This window comes from Lepisosteus platostomus, chromosome 12 (assembly GCF_059453375.1).
Source record: "Lepisosteus platostomus isolate fLepPlt1 chromosome 12, fLepPlt1.hap1, whole genome shotgun sequence".
Taxonomy (NCBI): domain Eukaryota; kingdom Metazoa; phylum Chordata; class Actinopteri; order Semionotiformes; family Lepisosteidae; genus Lepisosteus; species Lepisosteus platostomus.
The window spans coordinates 38,204,504-38,224,401 of NC_142622.1; the positions used below are offsets into that span (position 1 = coordinate 38,204,504).

At 36.5% G+C, this 19,898-nt stretch overlaps 2 protein-coding genes across 2 annotated transcripts; both read left to right on the plus strand.

The window, feature by feature from the left end:
• Positions 1–47: 47 nt before the first annotated feature.
• mrs2 (magnesium transporter MRS2) lies at positions 48–8,402 on the plus strand. Its single transcript, XM_088601863.1, has 11 exons — positions 48–777; positions 1,990–2,063; positions 2,676–2,712; positions 3,070–3,182; positions 4,175–4,348; positions 4,742–4,872; positions 5,195–5,311; positions 5,743–5,895; positions 6,592–6,709; positions 7,245–7,358; positions 7,904–8,402. The coding sequence occupies exons 1-11, from the start codon at positions 558–560 to the stop codon at positions 8,018–8,020; spliced, it is 1,368 nt and encodes a 455-aa protein (XP_088457989.1). The 5' UTR covers positions 48–557; the 3' UTR covers positions 8,021–8,402.
• Positions 8,403–10,201: 1,799 nt separating this feature from the next.
• LOC148651510 (putative thiopurine S-methyltransferase) lies at positions 10,202–19,158 on the plus strand. Its single transcript, XM_088601876.1, has 9 exons — positions 10,202–10,345; positions 11,336–11,468; positions 12,069–12,161; positions 13,285–13,417; positions 13,780–13,832; positions 14,293–14,367; positions 14,952–15,037; positions 17,730–17,774; positions 18,531–19,158. The coding sequence occupies exons 2-9, from the start codon at positions 11,347–11,349 to the stop codon at positions 18,647–18,649; spliced, it is 726 nt and encodes a 241-aa protein (XP_088458002.1). The 5' UTR covers positions 10,202–10,345; positions 11,336–11,346; the 3' UTR covers positions 18,650–19,158.
• The last annotated feature ends 740 nt before the right edge of the window (positions 19,159–19,898 follow it).

Consider the following 19,898-nt stretch of genomic DNA (forward strand, 5'->3'; position numbering starts at 1 on the left):
GGTGGATGTCGTTACAGGAAGTAGTCATTTCAACTCTGCCATCTAAGCATGCATGATGGTCCCTGGCAGAAGGACGCACGAAATAGCTGTTGCACATGCACTTAAATAACTTTTGGCTTTTTGTTAAGAGGTCGTCCGTTTTTTTTTAATTAAACGTTTGATTTTCGCACCGAAGAAGGAGCAGGAGCTGGGCTTGCATAGGGTTTTAATTTTAGTTGAAATGATTAGGCAGGAGTTATCACGCTTCTGCTTGTGACGGAGTACCGTGGACATTTGAAGGGCTATTTCAGAGCAGTACTCCACACAGCTAATAGTAGACTTTGCCACATTTTTAATGATAGTTTTTATTATGTTATAGGTTAGGCCTACGTCTGGTACAGTTGGATTGAGGTTTTCGTCGCAAGCGGGTGTAGCTGTACCAGAATTGTCTTCACCCGTGGACGGTCAAGAGGAATTGGTCACCTGCATTTGTGCAAGACAGAAAAAAAAACTTTCTCCATCATAATGATGAGACTGTAACTTTTTCCCCAAACTCAGGTTGACCCCCACCTGAAGCGATGGAGGTCTGTTTTAGAGTGCTTGTGGGGACAAGCCTGTGCAGGACATTGAAGTTCAAACCGGTTTTTCCTCCTGTTTTTATTTCTTCACACTGCTTAATGTGCAAAAGTGTATGGGGTGCTAGTCGTGTCCCTAGCAGACCTCTGTCCGCACAGCATTCACATTCATGGAGGACGGCTGGTCACGTCCGCACGCTGCTTCAGAAGTCAAGAAGGAATTGTACGTAGATCTAGTTTATTTCCCAATGCATTCAGTGTGAGTTGCATGGTGATAAAGCAATTGATGCTTTAATGTATTTAATCAAAAACCTTTCTTAGTATCAGGTTTTGTTGTTGTTTTTTCAGTATAAAACCTATACCTTAAGGTGCTCAAACTTACTTTTTAACTTCATAATTGTTATGCTTTTAACCAGGCAACAAGGTGTGTTATAGGGAACTTAAAGATCACTTTACTAAAGTTAATTCTTTTTGTAATCAATGTAAAGCGTGCAAAACTGTTATTTAAAATCCACGATCAAGATTAGTCTAGGAAAAAAAGTTATTGTTTGCTTAAGGTTGGAACAAAAGCCTTTGATACCAGGGTCACCAGTAATTGAATTTGAGACCCCTATCTTAAAACAGGGATGCTTTAATACCGCTATACAGGGGTAACCCAGGCCTTAAGATTCTATAACTCCCACTTTATGAATATAACAGGTATTTGCAAACTTTGTGTAGGACAAACTGTAGCAAGGTTATGCTCTCTTTTATTGCTTATTGTTTTCCATATAATTTGGAGTCGAATAAGTTGTGAATCCTCCAAAGGCATTTCACAGACTTCATCCTCCTCAAATGTCAAAATCATGAATCTGGGGTAGATATTTCTTGTGAGGGACATACCTGTATGAAATTATCTGTATAATTATTCTTAAATGTTTTGTTCAGATGTGTATGCTTGGATACGAAATAGAGAAAATGTACAGCACGGGTCTATTTCCAAATAAAGATTTTATTCCATTAGTCCATACATCCATTTTTTAACCACTTCATCCAATTCAGAGTCGCGAGGGAGCCAGAGCTTATCTCCTGCCAAGCAACAGGCGCAAGACAAGGTCGATCCTGGACAGGACGCCCGTCCACCGCAGGGAAGACACAGACAGACAGGCATACAGTCACACTTGGGTCAATTTTCCCAGAAGCCATATGAAGCTGGGAACATACAGTACAAACTCTACACAGATAGTGCCTCAGGTGTACATTGAACCCAGGGCCCCTGTGCTACAAGGCAGCAGTGTGTCTGTATCTGTACATGCCCTGCGATGGACTGGCATCCTTTGGTTGCTGAGATAGGCACTGGTTCCCCTGCGGCCCTGAATTGGATCCATCTAACAAATGGACAGATTTTTGCTTGGAACTTGAAGAAACTTGAACTGAATGACTGTGTTTCTTGCAGCATTTTTCTGGTGTAGGAAAATAACAGATGCATCTCAAACTGCTCTGGCCAGTGTGGTTCCTGTGTTTGCAGTGGTAAGCAGCATTTTCTTTATATGCCCCTAACCATACTGGCGATTCTCCTGACCGTTTAAAAGTGCTTACCAAGTCCTAATGTTTTTTTGAAGATCTGATCTTCAATTAAATGAGTCAGCAGCCACATCAAATGAATTGGTAATGTTCAAAATATTAAATGTTATATTGTGGTTTGGCTTAAATTACCTTACCTAGTAGAAAATACTTGTCTCAGAGGCTGATTGCCTGGATATGTTTGCATTACGTTTTCAAATAGATTTTGTATTTTAAAGTAAGGAAAAATAAGTTTATGTAATTTATATCTGTAAAAGAGACATGGAGATGGAAAATGTTTATTATGTTCAATTAAAAGAATAGAAAAAAAGATTTTGCCTTTACACAGAGCTGTAATAGTAGAAGACATTTGAAGTTGAAGCAGAAAGATTTTGGCTTTCAAACCTATGGTCAAGTGCAGAAGGAATAGGAATAGGGCTATCTGTGGTGGAACAGAGAGAATCTCTGTCAAAACTTTACAGAACCTGTTACTTTTTTCTTAATGTTATGAAATACATCACATCTAAATATTTTATGTTTGCTCTGTGGTATCAGTGTTTTATTTTTTATATTGGACAGGTGAAATTTGACAAAGAGGGAAATGTTACATCCTTTGGTAAGTAAAATCTTTCAGGGTGCATATGATGAGGTTTTTATGTTTTCCTAACCTACAGAGAGTTGATAGACATACCAATTGTTTGTCTTAAAACATTATTTAAAGTATGTTATGCTTTTAGGATGTAGTGGTCCACGTATTTTATATTTAACCGAAAAACTGTAACACTTAACTTGAAGAGTATGCTTCATGAAAATGTTGGCATTGTGTAAAAAATCCTTCATGATTCTGACATTTCTGAAACATTTCACTCCCATGATTATTTGTATGGATTACGTTTTATTACTGTGCCAACATGAAATTCAAATGTTTTCCGAGTTGCAAACTGAAATCTAAAAACAAAACATCTCCTTAAAGAGAGAAAAAAGACAGAATTGTACCAGGAACTGAATCTCCAAGCTCGGGATTTGAGATTCCAACATCTCACCAGTATAAGCACACGAAACAACCGGATCATCTTGAGAATGGAGGTATAGCAATTTCTTTACAAAGGTGGATAAAATGTGACATGTTCCAGATCAGAAGGGGAAAGGTTAACTATTTACATGATTACTCCTCTCCCCATTTGCTTCAGACCAAGAGTTGATGTCATATTATTATTTTTTTAATTCTTTATTGCTACTGTTTTTTGTGCATCAACCTTGTATATTTGTCAGCTACTGTCTTGCATGTTTCCATATTCAGGGGAGCTGTTTGAATTTTGCATGAATGATTCCTTAATTACTCTGACCTCTTTTTTTCTAAAGGAAGATGTTCTACTAGGGCTCAGTCTATCATCTTGTTTTACCTATTTTGTTGAGTCACATCCACAAATTCTGTTGTGCACCATGTAGGGGATGTGTTTCTCTGTGGAGATGAAGGCTGGTGTAAAGGGAACATAGAAATTGGAAATGTTTGTAGCACAGAAGTCTCCCATCTTGGTCCTGGAGAGACCCAGTTTGGTTACTTTTATAAGTCACCTGTTTTGAAAGTTCGACAACTCCTGCAGGCTATCAGTGCATCTTGTAAGTAACCTATTCAGTTAAGGGTACTCATCTCCTTGTGAACTGAGGAATACTTTGACTTAAGCAGTAAATTATATTTAAATTACATAATAAATTCCAAATCACCTATTTAATGTTTCACAATGAAATTGTTCTATTTTAGAAAATGGTTATTTAGTGGTGACTTACAAAACCTGCTGCTCTGGCGCTCTCTGGAATTGGGGTTAGAGATTCCTGATGTACCAGGAACTGTATATGTGGATAAAGCATGCAACAGAAACATCTTTTCTTTAATAAGTACCTTTTCTTAAAAACAAAAAGTTATTAAAAGTAGTGAGAGCTCCAAACTGGTTTTGTACCAGCAACAATGTTTTGGGAATGACTGCTTCAGTCCAGAGTCTTGAATCTAAACCAGCATAGGTTGAATAAAATAATAAAGGAAGAGTGTTCCTTTTAATCCAAAGTGCTTGTCTTGACAGTTTCTTAAAGCTGTTATCACCCCAGAGTGCCTTCTCATCTTGGATTACCGGAATGTTAATCTGGACCATTGGCTGTTCAGGGAACTAGCCCCACAACTCGCAGGAGATGGACAGCTGGTTACATATTCTTTACCCTTTGAGTTCAGAGCTATAGAAGCCATACTTCAACACAGGGTAAACATATATTGATATATATTGCACTTAATTCTGTCTTGCTTCTTCTCAACAAACAATTTAAAAAGATTTTTAACATTTTCATCCAATTTTAAATTTAACATTTATGTATGTGGTTGATAAAATGAAGTGGATTATGACAGCATTCAGTTCAAGAGGTGCATGTATTGTATGTAGTCTTCATCTCTTCCTTTACTTGTATTTATTTGTAGTGGTGAATTAAGTTGAATGGCAGTTTTGAGCATTCCAAAACTGGGGGTCCTAAAAGGAAATTAATTAGTGCTTGGTTTTTTTTTCCCCCTCTTCGTTCCGTGTCCCATGGTGTTGCATATTATTCATCTGATTTTTTTTTTGGTTACTGTAGGTCCGTAATGCACTCTTTTCTTGTTTTAGGTCAGTACTCTTCAAGCGAGGCTGCATGAAGTACAGCCCCAGGTGTTCGAAACTCTGGAGTCACTTGTTAATCCCAAAATGTTGTCTGTTGAAAGGAGTAAGCTCCATGTGTTGCTACAAAACAGTAAGAAGTGAGTTTGATAAACCTCTTCTGGTTGCTTTAACATGTTCTCAAACAATGTGCAATAGAAACATTAGGAAATATGTATAATCGTTGTAGATAGAATGTCTAACTGTATATAGAAAATGGTAGTACCTGGACCTCTACTTGTTTTAAACCATAATCAAGGAATACAGTAATCAATTGTTGCTGGATTTAAAATATTTTTATTTAAAACAGTATTGGCCTGTTCATATACAATAATTGCCTAGCATTTTCAAGATTGATTTAATGCTGTTCTACAATCGGTAAGTTAATGATTCAGTCATTTAAGAGAATTGTGTTTTCTACAGCCTGTCAGAGCTAGAGACTGATATAAAAGTCTTCAAGGAGAGCCTGCTGAAGATTCTGGATGAGGATGAGTTAATAGAGGAGATGTGCCTCACCAAATGGACTGACCCTCAGGTGTTGTATGTAAAATCCCCATATATTTTGTACTGCATATAATTTTCGGTGCTTTAAGTAAGTCTTTTAAATAATAAATGCATAATCTTATTCTTCACCTCTGAGATTCAAAGCCTTTTGAGCAAAAAGAACCCTAAAATATAAAGAAATAATGTTGTTCCCTTATTTGTGATGCCTACGGACTACATCTACATCTAAAATGCGAACGCCAATAAGAATATGTACTGAACACTAGACTTTGTTTTATGTTTAAGTGGAAGATTTATCCTAATGGTATTAATGGCAATCTTCAAGGCAGTTCTTAGGCTTCTCAACTCTACTCTTCAGATTCTGCTAGCATGTAAGGTTAACAGGATCTTAATGTAAAATGCTAGCATGTAAGGTCTACAGTATCTTAATGTAAAATGAGAGTCTGGGACCTTTTGTTTGGTGGCAGTGAGGAGAGCAGCTTGGGAATAGATCACGCGGAGGAAATGGAGTTGCTTCTGGAGAATTACTACAGACAAGCCGAGGATTTAGCGAACAAGGCTCGAGAGCTAAAAGTGCTCATCGATGACTCGGAGAGCGTCATCTTCATTAACCTGGACAGGTTGGTAGCTCACAAACATGGGTATAAAAACGATACACGTTTGTCTTTAAAGCAGTTAAACAGCCATGTACAAGAAATAAGAGGATAAATCATTCCATTCTTGATTTGATGGTTCTCTTTTTGTCCCAGCCCCTGATTTGAGGAATTACAGTGCATCCAAGAGCCTGTAGCTGTATCTGAATTGAAATCTCTACTTAAGGCTTAATGGTCAAGTAGGCCTCCTTTTGTAAACTGTCTTGAGGACAGTTGCCTAATGCACTATATTTAAACTATGACTTTCAAAGACTATATAAATTGGATTCTGAAACGTACAGAAGAATGCTGATGAAGCATCCTCTGCTGGTTATTTTTACACAATGGTAATCTTTGCATATAGAATTCCTATTCATCAGTGTGGATGCTGCCGTTTTCCCATAATGATCCAAGGACATATGCACTGTAACTTCCTTCTTTAGCATGAATAGGGTAACTGATCTATTATCCTGGCTGCTTGTTTCATTCAAGTTTTAGTTTAATTTCAATGTTTTATAGCGTTCCGTCTCATTATCCCTAGGAGGCCTGCAACAGTTTGTGGGCTTGCTGTTCATTTTACAATGTAATGAAATAACTGGTACATGAAATGGTATTGTTTGTGTATTGTGTGCAATAGACTATTACAGCAGCAATTCGAAGTTGTTTATCTTTATATTTTTAAAGCCATCGCAACATCATGATGCGTCTCAACCTACAGCTTACCATGGGCACTTTCTCTCTGTCCCTTTTTGGACTGGTAGGAGTAGCATTTGGTATGAATCTGGAGTCCTCATTTGAAGAGGTGAGTTGGAAAATATCTTGAGCCAGGTTCAGATGTGCCTTTATACTTGATCAAATTTAGCTTATTTGTATTTTATCTGTTATAAATGAAGAGGTTTTAATTTAAAGGGAATTTACCCAATTTCACTATTCCAGTTGTTGATAGCTTCTTAAATCAAGATGATTCTGAAAGCTGCATGATGATAATTTTCTCTTTTGAAGCTTTTAATACATTATGTCACTGAATCTGATTCACTTTAATTTAATGTTTGGTCTTCTGAACCTGTCCTCACCATGGGAGGCAGAAGCTATTAAATGCCCTTTTCCATCCATTCAGAGTGCAGGTTGGGCCTTTAGTCCTGAGATTGCTTGTCTTGAATCTAAGTAATGTCATTAGCCAGCTGAAAGCAAACCCCCAAAAGGGGAGCATACAGTTGGCTGAGCACTGTTTGGGTTAAGCAACTTGTTGTCAAGATTCACTTATGAAGAACAGTGGTGCATAGTTATGCACAGTAAACTTTCAGGGTGAATTTTAAACTTTGTTTTTTTGTCCCCAGGATCCAAGGGTCTTCTGGCTGGTCACAGGAATCATGTTCTTAGGAAGCGGACTCATCTGGAGGCGTCTTCTGTCATTCCTGGGCCGACATCTTGAAGCTCCGTCACCACCCCCGGTTTGCAATTCTTTTCCACGAACACAACATTGTACAGATACTGTAGTCACTTCCCCCATTGTGATTTTGACTGTTTAATGCATAAACACTAGGATGAATGTCAAACCTGCTGTAAATCAAGAACACAGAATGGAACCAATACATCCTGTTAATCAAGAGAATTAAGCCTATTTTTCATAATGAGTTTGATGTCACTTGCTGTCTAGAATGTTCACTGCCAGCAATATCTAACCTGGGAAGACATTACAGCCAATCACAGCCCATCAACGCTAGGTCAGGATGTGATGGTCTGTGCTGAAGTATCTAATCATTATAGCACTCAACTTCTAGTGACTTTTGGCTCTCTGACTGCATGGTGCTATATTGATATGGTGCTGGCACCTCACTTCCTGTCCTTGCAAAATAGAATATTTGAAAAATAAGGAAACTGAAATCTCACTTTTATTTCTTTGGAAGGTTTCCATCCAAATATATATTTAAATAGAGCAGTCATGGGTATTGTCTGATACATATGATCTCATTATCCACTCTTTATTTTTTCCTAGATCCCACCCGTTTTGAAGAGAAGCTACCTTAACAGTTTGAGAGGGGTGGACCTGAAAAGTGAACTGCGACAAGAAACTTTTGCTCCTAGCAGAAACCCCCTAATGAATCAAAAATAGGGATGGGGGATGCATCCTGTCAGAATCCTACCTAATCAGAGCAGAGCTTTCTTCAGCTTTTCTCCAGATGCTTTAATCTTCAGAAATAACCTTAGTATTTTAACATTAACACCAAAATAGTTCTTTCAAAGGGTTTGCTTTATTCTTGGTATGCAGTGCTCAATTTATTTTTTCTGATTACAAACTTTGAAAAAGCCCTTTACTTTTGTGCTGCAATATTTTTTGTGTTATCATAGTTGTCCATCCCCACCCATCACAGCTTTTGGTTGTGTTTCTGGACCCGTTCTGGAAAGTTGTGGGACTGAGCCAAACTAAAAGGTCACCATATCATGTACAGTTCTATGACAATATGAATAAATGGCATTTCAGAAACAGAAATAAATATATCTTGTTTTGTTTAATTTAGAAATTGTTACCCTTTGAATGCAGGTGTGGAACTAATGTAAAATATTTTACTGTAATATGATCTAAAAGTTTTCTATTTGTGTAGATATCAAAGAAAATGCTATAACATCTTTCAGATTAATTTCTTTTCATGTTAATGTTGTATATCTGCATAATATATCTAAAGCTGTATGTGAAACTACTTTGCTTGTGTTCACTTTTTAAAATAATTTTACACTAAAAGGTGTCCTGTACTGATCTCATAGGTTTTCAGAATATCATGTTTTAATCAGGAATATTGAATATCTCAGGTGTAGGTATTGGAGCTCAGCAACAGTGCTCCTGCTTTTACTATCCAAGTGGCCTCTGAAGGACTTGAAAATCTGAAGGACTGCATATGACCTGACCTGCAGTTTGAGTTTATTTCTTACAGTGTTCCACTGAAGTCATTATTAGTTATCAAATGATGGCAAGAAAGGCACCTTGCATTCAGAACAATTACTGAACTGAGAACAGTATAGAGTATTGTGTGAAGTTGGATGAACAAAAATTAATAAATATTTTGGTATAATACAATACATAAGATCTACAGTGTTGCTTCATCTTGAAGAGCTGAATCTTGCAGTAGTACTGGATGGTGGTAAGATATGAGGTATTCATGTATTCGTTAAAGGTTTATAAACTAAATAATTGTGGATTTCCTACAAATACCTCTCAGCCAAGGGTTTTCTTGCTATTTCTGGCACTACAGTCTTGATTGTGAACCTAATGGTTCTGCATAGCATTCATGTACTATATAAACAGGAGTACTAGCATTTCCTTTCTCTCTTTCAAAACACTTCCTGATGAAGATAATTAAGCATTTCTGCTTTTATTGTCAATCAAACGCCAGATTGCAACACATCTGCAATGACGAAGCACATCAGGAGAGCAAGGCTATGATTTGACCTGCAGGTTGAAATTCCTGTTCTCTGAAAAAGCTTGTTGCATGCCTACAGCTTATGTCTCACTGCACAGAATGTTTCTACCTAATCACCTGTAATCATTTATGTTTGCAGTCTTTCAAAAACGTGTAAAATTACAGGTATTTAAACTGACACTCAAATCCACGTGATTCTAAATTACTGTAACAGGTACACATTTTTATTTGGTATACTGTATACAGTACAGTCGATTGTTGGAATGTAGAAGGTTAAGCTTGCGATAGGTTCCTTATATTGAACTATAACTAGAATAGTATGAGTAAAAACGAATGACAATTTCTGTGTTCCTGGAGAAAATGTTCTCTTGAAACAATTTGTAGTCTTATGTTTATCCCAATGTCATATCAACTTATAAAAAAGTGCATCCGAATTGCTGCTAGAAATCTCTTTTGTATTTTTAACTTATTTTTTAAATCGCATTTTTCTATTAAACTATAGGTTATGCAATAAAGAAAACATACTTGAAGAAAACTTTCCAAAAATATGTACAGCATATTCTCATGTAACGTGTTTAAGAACATCCTAAATATCAAAACAAATGTCAGCATAGCCCTGTTCCTTTCATTCAAACCCATCAAGTTTTCCGAAGTACGTCTTAACTTAGGATGTTTTAATATAACATTAATCAATTGTCTGCATTGCATATAGTTGAATAAATCACCTATTCATGCTATGTAAGTACTTTGTGTTTTTTATGTTTTGTTTTTTTACAACACGTTAACACTTTTGTGTTTCTGGGAATTTGGGGGAGTTGAGTGTCATGTCTGTGACTTCTCCAAGGTGACTACATTCAGGGGGCAGACAGAAACTCCTCCCCGAAGAGCACTGTGCGCATGTTCATAGGAAGGAATTGCATTGCTGTTCGGCGCTTATGTAAGCAGCGTGAGGCCAACGCGTTAAGGTTCATGTAAGCATTTAGAAAGACGGGCAGTTCAGTTTGTGCTGAATCCTGTTTCAGGTAGGTGTTCGTGCGTTTGTGCAATGTGAACTCGTGGCTGAGTTTTTCAAAGAATAAACCTCAGGAAACATTTTTAATATATCGTTTTTCTTAAAAAAACCAAACAAATCATGCTATCTGAAAAAAATCAGATGTTAAATCACCAGCCCGATGAGCCTTTCGCTGTTGTTGCCTTGAGGCGATAAAAGACAACGATAGAACACTGCATTAATTAAAGTGAAACTGACTACATAGGCAGATGAAGAGGTCTAAGTGCAGAAGAGTGTCGTCATTGTAAAAGCCGCTAATTTGTGGCTTGTCCTGCAGAGTGTACAGTAGATACTATGTTCCTGTGTTTTCTTATCAGAAGTAAGTTTAACCCCTAATGAATTACTACGCAATATACTGTATATATATATTTGCATTTTGAATTGTAATCAGCAAGACCACGATTTTGGCGTCTACTGTGTAAATAATAGAAATGCCACAGAAACACAATATTCTTTGCATACGATATTCTGGGTCAGAATAGGAGCAGGCAGAGGTGTTAAGAGTCCTGGAAAATAGAGAGCCGTAATCCAGCAGGCTACTATTACATCATCAACCTGTAGAGATTTGGAACATGTGATTTGTAATAAATTTAGTAAGTTCATTCGTTCAGTACAGTATACAGTCCCCGTCACTATACTGGGGCATTAGGACCCACACAGCCCAATATAAGTTTATATATTATATCATTATTTATAGGTTATAATAATAGAATTATCTGATTTTATCCAATGAGCACTGGAACAAAAGGTTGACTGTGATGACAAGATCTTCATGCAGTGAATAGAAAAAAAAAATTGTTCCGATGTTGTTTTGTTGATCATCAAGCTTATGTTGTTGGCCATTACCTTAACATGAACAGTTAATACCAGTTTAATTTTCCTTTCTTCTCCATTTGTCATTGATTGATCTTCATTGCTTTCAATTAAACCAATGGAAAGTCCTTTCTCCTTTCTCTTACAGTAAGTTCCAATATGGCTGAAACACCAGACAGTTATAATATCAAAGTACAGGAGGACAGAGTGATGTCAGTGGACGAATGGGAGGATCGCTGGAAGGAGGGAATGACTGGATTTCATCAGCCACAAGTGCACAAGTAAATAATGCTATAGTATCTTCAAAGCGGGCTTTTGCAATCCAATTTGGTTATTGTGCTTAGCTGGGTCACTGTAAATAGTGTTTTTTGTAGTCAAACTGTTTTGGAATGCATACAGGCTCAAAACGAAAATGGAGAACATGGTCTTTGATGATATAAAGTAACAAGTAGGGCATTGTATAAAATACATTTCCAAACTTTTTATAAAGCAGTTATCAAGTTAAGCTTTTTTCTAAAACATAGAAAAGGTGTTTTGGGGAACGAAAAATAAAATTCAGGAGTGCAACATGTGAATAAACTGATGTCAGCATACATCCAGAAAAGCCTGGATTGAAATCAAACTGTATGAAAGCTTGCAGTATAACGCCATTTAAAACACATCGCCTTGCTTGTAGATTTCATGTACAGTGTAATGTTGTAAGCATTGTGATAGAATGACAGGTTGAGACAAGATGGCAGCTCTTGTGTTGGTACCAATGAATGAGAAAACAATGAGAAAAGAAATTTGAATACTGTTGAAGTGACATTATGAGGCATTCTTCATTCATTTATAGAAACTGCTTCTTTTCTTGTTACAAGTTTAAGTTTATTCTCTTTCAGGATGTTGGAGAGCCACATTGATGCTGTTCTTAGTGGCAGGAAAGGGGTGCGTTTTTTCTTCCCTCTCTGTGGAAAAGCTGTTGATATGAAATGGTATGTGTTTCATATTTAGGCAGTAAGTCTTCACATATTACCAACGCCAACTGTTTATGTGAAGACAGTGTTATGGTAGATTAGTAATCTGGATTTGTAATCTTCCTGTTCTAAGGTGAGATGGGAAAAAAACAGACTTGAGTGTTACCCTTAGAAGCTATGGGAAAAGTTACTGTAGATGTTAAGAAACTGTGGTAACAAGAATGTCCCAAAAAGATTTCTAGCATGAAATCAGAACATTTATTGAAAATGACTTTTCCAAAGACAGTAAGCACTGGACTAAACATGGTTTTAAAATGTTGATTTTTTTGTATTTGGAAACCCTTCAATGTTCTCAAAAGCAGGTTTATTAGGGGTTTGACACACAGTATAATCTCAGATGGTTGGCAATGAAGAGCAAATATGAGTGTATTATTGCAATCTCACAACCCTGTAGATACCATACCTGCACCTTTTCTTCTATATTTAATATTGTGATATTATGACTTTTTTGATAAATGGTTGAAGTCTTTCACTTTTTTTAAGGAGTCCTTTTTCGTGCACTGTTTTAGGATTGGGTATGCGTTTAGACCACTTTAAAAGAACAATTAAATAAAAATTAGTGTTTCGTCTTGTGTGTATCATGGTTAGTCAGGTCAGGTGTGCTCTATACTGTATACTGTAATACAACAGATTACAGTATATCACTTGTTGGGTTTTCCTGGAGGTACTGTATACAAAGGGCACACAAGAGAGGAATGTCAGCCTGCCACCCCCAAAAACCTAAAAACCATGAAAGAAGAAGTTGCAAAGACAGAGCAAGATTAATATCCTTACTTTTTCAAGAAAGTATTTCACTTTGGAAGGGGAAGACTTCAAAATTGTTACTTGACAATGTTTGATTTAGCACTTAAGTTTAAGTAAAGGAAAGTTTAAGCAGAGTTTAACCTGCAGGACCTGAAGGTACACTTCAGTGCGTATTGTGTGATTATAAGAAAGAGCATCTGACCTTGATTGAAAAAAACAAACAATCTCACAACGTTGCATGTAAAAGTTCAGCAGGTACATAACTTCATAATGTGTAATGCCACACAGCAGTATAATGTAGTTTTTAATAACCAATTTTTCACACTTTGTTTTCTAGGCTAGTAGATATGGGACACACTGTTGTGGGGGTGGAGATAAGTGAGATTGGAATAAAGCAGTTCTTTGCTGAACAAAACTTAACTTACACAGAGGAGGCGGTCCCAGATGTACCAGGAGCTAAGCTGTTTAAGGTATTGGAATTATATTGGATAAAGGTATTGGATAGCATGGGTAGTATTATTTTGTTTAAGAAAAAGGATTTCTCCAGGCCAGAACCTTTCCAGTCTCCTGCCTCTTTTCTTGAGTGACAAAACTGGACTATATCTTAGACAAACCCACTGCGTTTGGAAATGAAGTAATGAAGTGTGAACAAGAAAGTCCTGAATATAAGAACTGAAAAAGTAATGCAAATGACATTTTACTTGTTATCCCATCTACTTAAAATGTCCTAATCTGTGTCATCAGCAGTCCCTGATAAGACTTGTCTTAAGTCTTTTTAATGCTTTAAATAAATATTAGGCTACGTTTTGTAAGTTTTGTCTCTTTGTTACAGAGTTCTGATGGAAAGATCTCCATGTATCAATGCAATCTGTTTGATTTTTCCAGGTACACTCAATTATGAATTTTGTTTCTATGTTTTTGTATATCTTTTCAGGATTCACAAAATTGTTGTATAAAATTGATTTAGTCTTGATTGATGAATGTACCTGGCTACATTATCATTTAAATCATCATCATTCATGAATGTTTAATTAGATTAAGTAGTACTCCTGAAACTTACTGTAGGTTGGCCAACTCTCGTCCCGGAGAATTGCATTCCATCAGATATGTCACCTTTAAATTGCTTTAAATTGCTTAATTTTGAAAACATAGTTAAGACCTTTGTTAATAAAGTAATTTAGAGGTTATCGAAAGAAAACATGTCTTCTCTGGATCAAGCATAGCAAAACCCTGATTTGGGGTGCTGTATTGTGGTCTTTACCTAACTATAAAAATGGGTGATTAGCATTAGACATGGGAACCTATGAAAGAAAAGTTTTTTTTCCTCCTTTTATTTCCTGATCAGCTCGATTGGAGGGAAGTTTGGTGGCATCTGGGACAGGGGTTCCTTAGTCGCCATCAATCCCTGTGACAGACAGCGGTGAGTCCCATGTTTTTTCTCTTTGTCTTGTAGGGTGGGAGGACATAAAAGCAAGCAATACAATATATAACTGAAATTTCAGTTACATTTATATTGAACATTTACAGTGTGATATTCTTTTGGAAAAATGCCTTTTAAAACTGTGTAAAGCAGGTACCAACATGTGGGTTAAGGTCGTGATTCAGAAGATGAGCCTACAGCACTTTATTTAGTCTTTACTGTGTCATTATCTGCCTATTACTGAGATTCCCCAGCCATCATAAAGGTTGGGAGTGTTACATCAGCCCATATAACTTCAGCTAGTTGAAGAGCAACTGACCTAAAATCAGTGTTGAGCTTGCAGTGTTATCAGTAAATGCTGTCCGATCTTTGCTCTGCTCTGCTGTAGTTGCTGTGCAGATCAGTGTGAACAAAGGCAGGTTGCTTATTAGTACAGACTTTAGAGGAGGTTGTGAATATTTCCATTTTTCCTCTGCTAGTTTAGCTTGGATGAACATAAACATGAATTATTATTTGCTAGAGGTATTCTCTGAAACTTATTAGACCCTGTAACTAAATGATGACAACATTTTATTTGATCAAAGCTATGCAACGTTAATCATCTCTTTGATGGACAAAGATTGCCGATACCTTTTGGATACACTGTTGTACACTCCTAGCTTGTATGGAGGTAAGCCATGTCTGTTTCTTTATAGACTAAAGTTGTGAAAAGGCTCTTTGAAATTTGCTATTTAAAATTATTTAGTTCCATTGCATTTAATTTTATCTCGTGGTCTTTGAGATTCCTAGAGAGATTCTTTCTGTAATATTCTCTCCCTAACTCTGAAAACTATTCCTGAATGTAATATCTTTTATCCACTTATGTACTGTAGAAAGTATTGATCAAGGACAGTAAAAGATGTTCATTATATGATATAGCATTCACTGAATAATTTATAGAAGGTATATGCAACCCTGGTCATGGGGGTCTTGCCAGTATATGTTTAGAGTACCTACTCCTGAAGAGCTGAGCCAAGGGGGTTTATTTGTTTCAAGAGTTGAGATGGAATGAAACCTGTGGAGATACTGGCCTTTCAAGACCAGGATTGCACATTACTGCTTTAAGATATTCCACAGTTGTACACAACAGCAAATTAGATTCTGTTTTTGACAGAAAAAACTATGATCTTTCTTAAGTTTAACACTGCTCAATATCAAAATGTATTAACAAACAACATTAAAATACTAAAACGAGATGATTAAATGCTTAAAATCTCAATCCATAGGTGCCTGTTTAGGCAACACAGGATTTTATTTTTTATCAGGCAGAATCCTTCTTCTTTAAATCTAGAATGGGTGGAGGCCTCTGCATGAGCTTTCTATGAGCTTCAGCCTCTGGTTGTCCAAACTATACACTGCCTTGCAAAAGTATTCAGACCCTTGACCAATACTCTCATTTTACTGAATTACAAATCCGACATTGACATTTTGTTCTCTGTGATATTTTGTATTTCAAAGCACTGAAACTCAAAATTAATTATTTTAATTTGACGTTCTTTTATGTTAGAAAATATTCTTAGGAAAAATAAAAAAAACTGAAATATGCTGTTTGCATATTTTGCATAGTGACTCCCTTCTGTGTTTTTCATCGTTTTCTTTAAACTTGACATTCAATATGTTATATCGGGATTCAATAGGTTATATCAGGGATGTCAAACTCATTTACCATGGCAGAGTTTGATTTTAAATGTGCTTCAGATGGGACGTGTGTATTGTGCATATTTATAGAATTCATAAATACATACCCAATATATGCTGTATAATCACTGAAATACTAGGAGGAACATCCATGACACGGTATTAATTGTAGAGTTTTTGGTGTTTATTCCATACCTCCCTTTAAAGTACAATTAGCTATCATCACATCTTCAACAGATCCCAATTAGCAAAACTCATCACCCTCTGAATATGGTTTGTTTTTTAGCATTATTAACCACAGCTATTTAAAATATCATAGTTGTGATTATACTGCAGCTCTTTATAATAATATTGCTGGGCGTCTCATTAAAAAAAACATTGAAAATGCACAAACCGCATGCATATTAATTTGCAGGAATAAAATGCAATTTACACTCTGCTTGAGGGACTGATAACACACACTCAGTGGCTTTGATGTTAAATATATGAAAAGAAGTTTGCCATGTTTTATAATTAGCAGTTTTAGCATTTTTAACAGGGAAACCAAATTGGCAAAAGGCAATGTTAAAGAGAGGTTGTGTATAACACAAAATGCACAACACTGTTTTCTAAATATCGGTGATATGCAGTACAAACAACAGGTTTCTTCTACAACTGCTAATAATAAAAATAAATTGAAAGAATATATTAATGATTAAGAATTCAGTCAGATTAGAAACGTATTATTCCTGATGCCTTACTTAGTTTGGACTATTGCATCAAAAACTGGAGCAAGTGACTAGGCTCTGGCAGCTTAGAGTATTGAGTTCAGGTGTGTGTGTGTAAATTAAGAGTGAACTCTTGACTCATTTTTGTGTTTGTGTGTTTTGTTCCGGAATATGTCCAGAATATCTGAAACAAGGGACTTCATCTTGGGATAATGTGGTCTTTCATGTTGATCAAATGTTACAAAATCACCAATAGAAAACATGTTATTCAAACTGAATCACAGTCACCTGTGGCATGCAAATTAAATGTCAGCTTTCCATTCATTTAGGCAAATAAATGTGATTTTCTCCACTTCTCTTTGAACAGTTCTCTTGCAGTTTTGGTAAGATTAACAGCGGTTTTGAGAATTGGTGAGGTTGTTCTAAAGTTTAGAGGAGGGGTTAAGAGAAGTGTGTGAAAAGGTTCTGTGGCACGTTTTCCTTCCCATTTTGTGCAAAGATGCGCCCCTCAAACAAGACCTGTGACATCATCAAACAGGCGCAATCAGATTAAACAGAGGTAGAGGACCAGTGGGAGAACTGTGTATGTAAGACTGTTATGGTAGTGCCTGCTCCTAGCTCTGGCCACTCCTGCCACATGGGCTAGACAGATGGGTTTGGTTGGCTGGACCTGCCCCATGAATTGTATGTTTGACATCGATTACAGTAGGCCATTTCAACACCCTTCTCACTAATGATGCAAGTTTGAGCTTATGCAACAACCAGAGTCACTCAAGTATATCATCGTCAGTCATGAATGATTAGTTAATCTAAATGATGCCAATAACACTAAATCAATACCCACAGTTGTCTACTTTATTTAACCTAAAACCTATGTATACAGTGAAATATTTCTTACGATACTCAGTATTGATTCAGACAGGCTACTTTTGACCACTTATTTATTTGGATTCTTGTGTACAAATTTCTTCTTTAAAGGTCCACCATTTGTTGTGCCAGATGAGACGGTTAAAGATTTATTTGGTAAGTTCAAGTGTTAAGCATTTAAGAAATGTTAAGCATCTTATAGACCCAGTGTTTCGCACTTAGATTTTCCAAATGTAAAATCTGCGTCCAAATGGAAGAAAGGTAGTTGCTTGCATGTAAAAAACAAACTGAATTTCCACTTAGAAAACAATTCTTAAACTAAAATGTTCCAGTTCTGGATTAGTGGTATTTCTTTAGACAGAGAGGTACTTGTTTTCACTGTGCTCAAATTGCCTCATCCATAATTAAAGAATTAGACTGCTAATTTGTGGGCACAGAGCACTGAGTATTAATAGCTGATGTTTATAGCACTTAAGGATATTTAAGCAATCACATTTGTTCACATGGTGAAGAATAATGTTGCCTTCAACAGCACATAGGTTTACAAAATATGTTTATAAAGTAAAACTGATAAAAATCGTACCGTTGAACAACTCACATAGTATTTTTACGTCTTCAGTGGGAAGCACATGTAAATCATAGGATTAGAATGAGTAATGTCTGATGGTAGATAGAGGTAGGTTTGATGTAGAGGAAGAGAGAGGTACAGTATGTGAACACAGTGCATATATAAATGGAGTTTTTCCATATTTAGAAAGCAGTGTGTGTAGAAGTTGATCAAACACCCTTTTCATAGCATCCAGCTAAGTCTGATATACAGGAGCAGAACATTCCATTCCATGGACATAGTGTCTGCAAAACCTTTTTTTATTTTTAGCTGTCATCCTTTAAACATTTGTGTTTTATTTTCAGGTAAAGCCTGCCACATTCAACTACTTGAGTCTGCTGATGGTTTTAAAGAGAAATACAAGTCCTGGGGAATAGATTATTTAACTGAAAAAGTACATCTACTCACTTTGAAGACAAACTGAACTCTCAAGTCACTCATCAAAAGGATTTTGTTTCCATTGGATTTGTTTTGTTGCCATATATTACTATTAACTCTCTTTTTGTCCATTTCATATTTCTGGCAAGAACTTTAAAGGCATAGTTTGTTCTACTCCTATTCAGGTAGCTCTGTTGTTACATTGGAAACCAACTTTTAAGTAGTTAAAGTGCTTGGGCAACCTAGCTCACTGTGAAAAGTAGATAATGCAAGTGTTTAACTAAAATATAAGAATGAACCATATTTTAGCAAGATTTCTATATTGTATCAAAACATTTTTTTCTCATGTCAGAAAATATACAAGTACAATTGGAAATATAAAGATCCTTTATCGTAATGTTCTGTTTGATACTAAGACCATTTAGTTTTAGGGTACAGACTGTAAAATAGAAGCAGACCACATATTAATATTATTCTCTGTAACACAGAAGTGATAAAAAATGCTACATGGTTACACTTTTAAAATAAAAAAGATAATTATTTTAAGTCCCTAAATTAATTATAGTATTGGTGTAATTTGTTCATTTTGGTGGTTATATACAGTATTTGGAATTGTTGTGGATTTTAATATTCATATTTTTTAATAGGTTTCTTCCACTAAACTCCTGGATATGGCAGTCTAGTGAAAAGGCACTGAATAAAAGTATGACTAGCCGTAGTGTTAGCGTAGTTTAGGACTCTATGCAGATAATTTAATCCGGAAGTAAGTGGAGAAGGACAACAGGGGAAAGACGTAGAGGATCAGGACCGGTTGACAGACAGGGGGGTGTGACGACAGTCCAAGGGGGAAATCCGGGGCGCAGTCCAAAGTCCAGGAACTGGGAGACAAGCAAGGTTAAAATCCGGAACAGGGATTAAAAACCAGGGTAACGAGGCCAGGCGCTCCGAGCCCCAGACTCAGATGGTCAGGACGCCGTGATGAAGCCGATGCCATCGGGTCTCACCTGGACCCGCTGGTAGTCGGGCTTCTGGGCGTCCATCTCCCAATGCTGAGCCAGGAATAGCAGGCGCACCAGACTTAAATAACTGCAGACAAAACAGGGGGCAGGTGCATTTATTGAACTAAAATACGAAAGGGTTGGAGCGCCCTTAAGAGGAGGGATGACAATCGTGACAGGGAGTGATTCCTTTTAGAAATGTTTTTAGTAAGATATTGTTTCAAACGGCTAAATGTTCAAATAAAGGGGTGCTGTTTTTATATCAAACATACAGTTTGTGTTGGACTTGCTTGAATT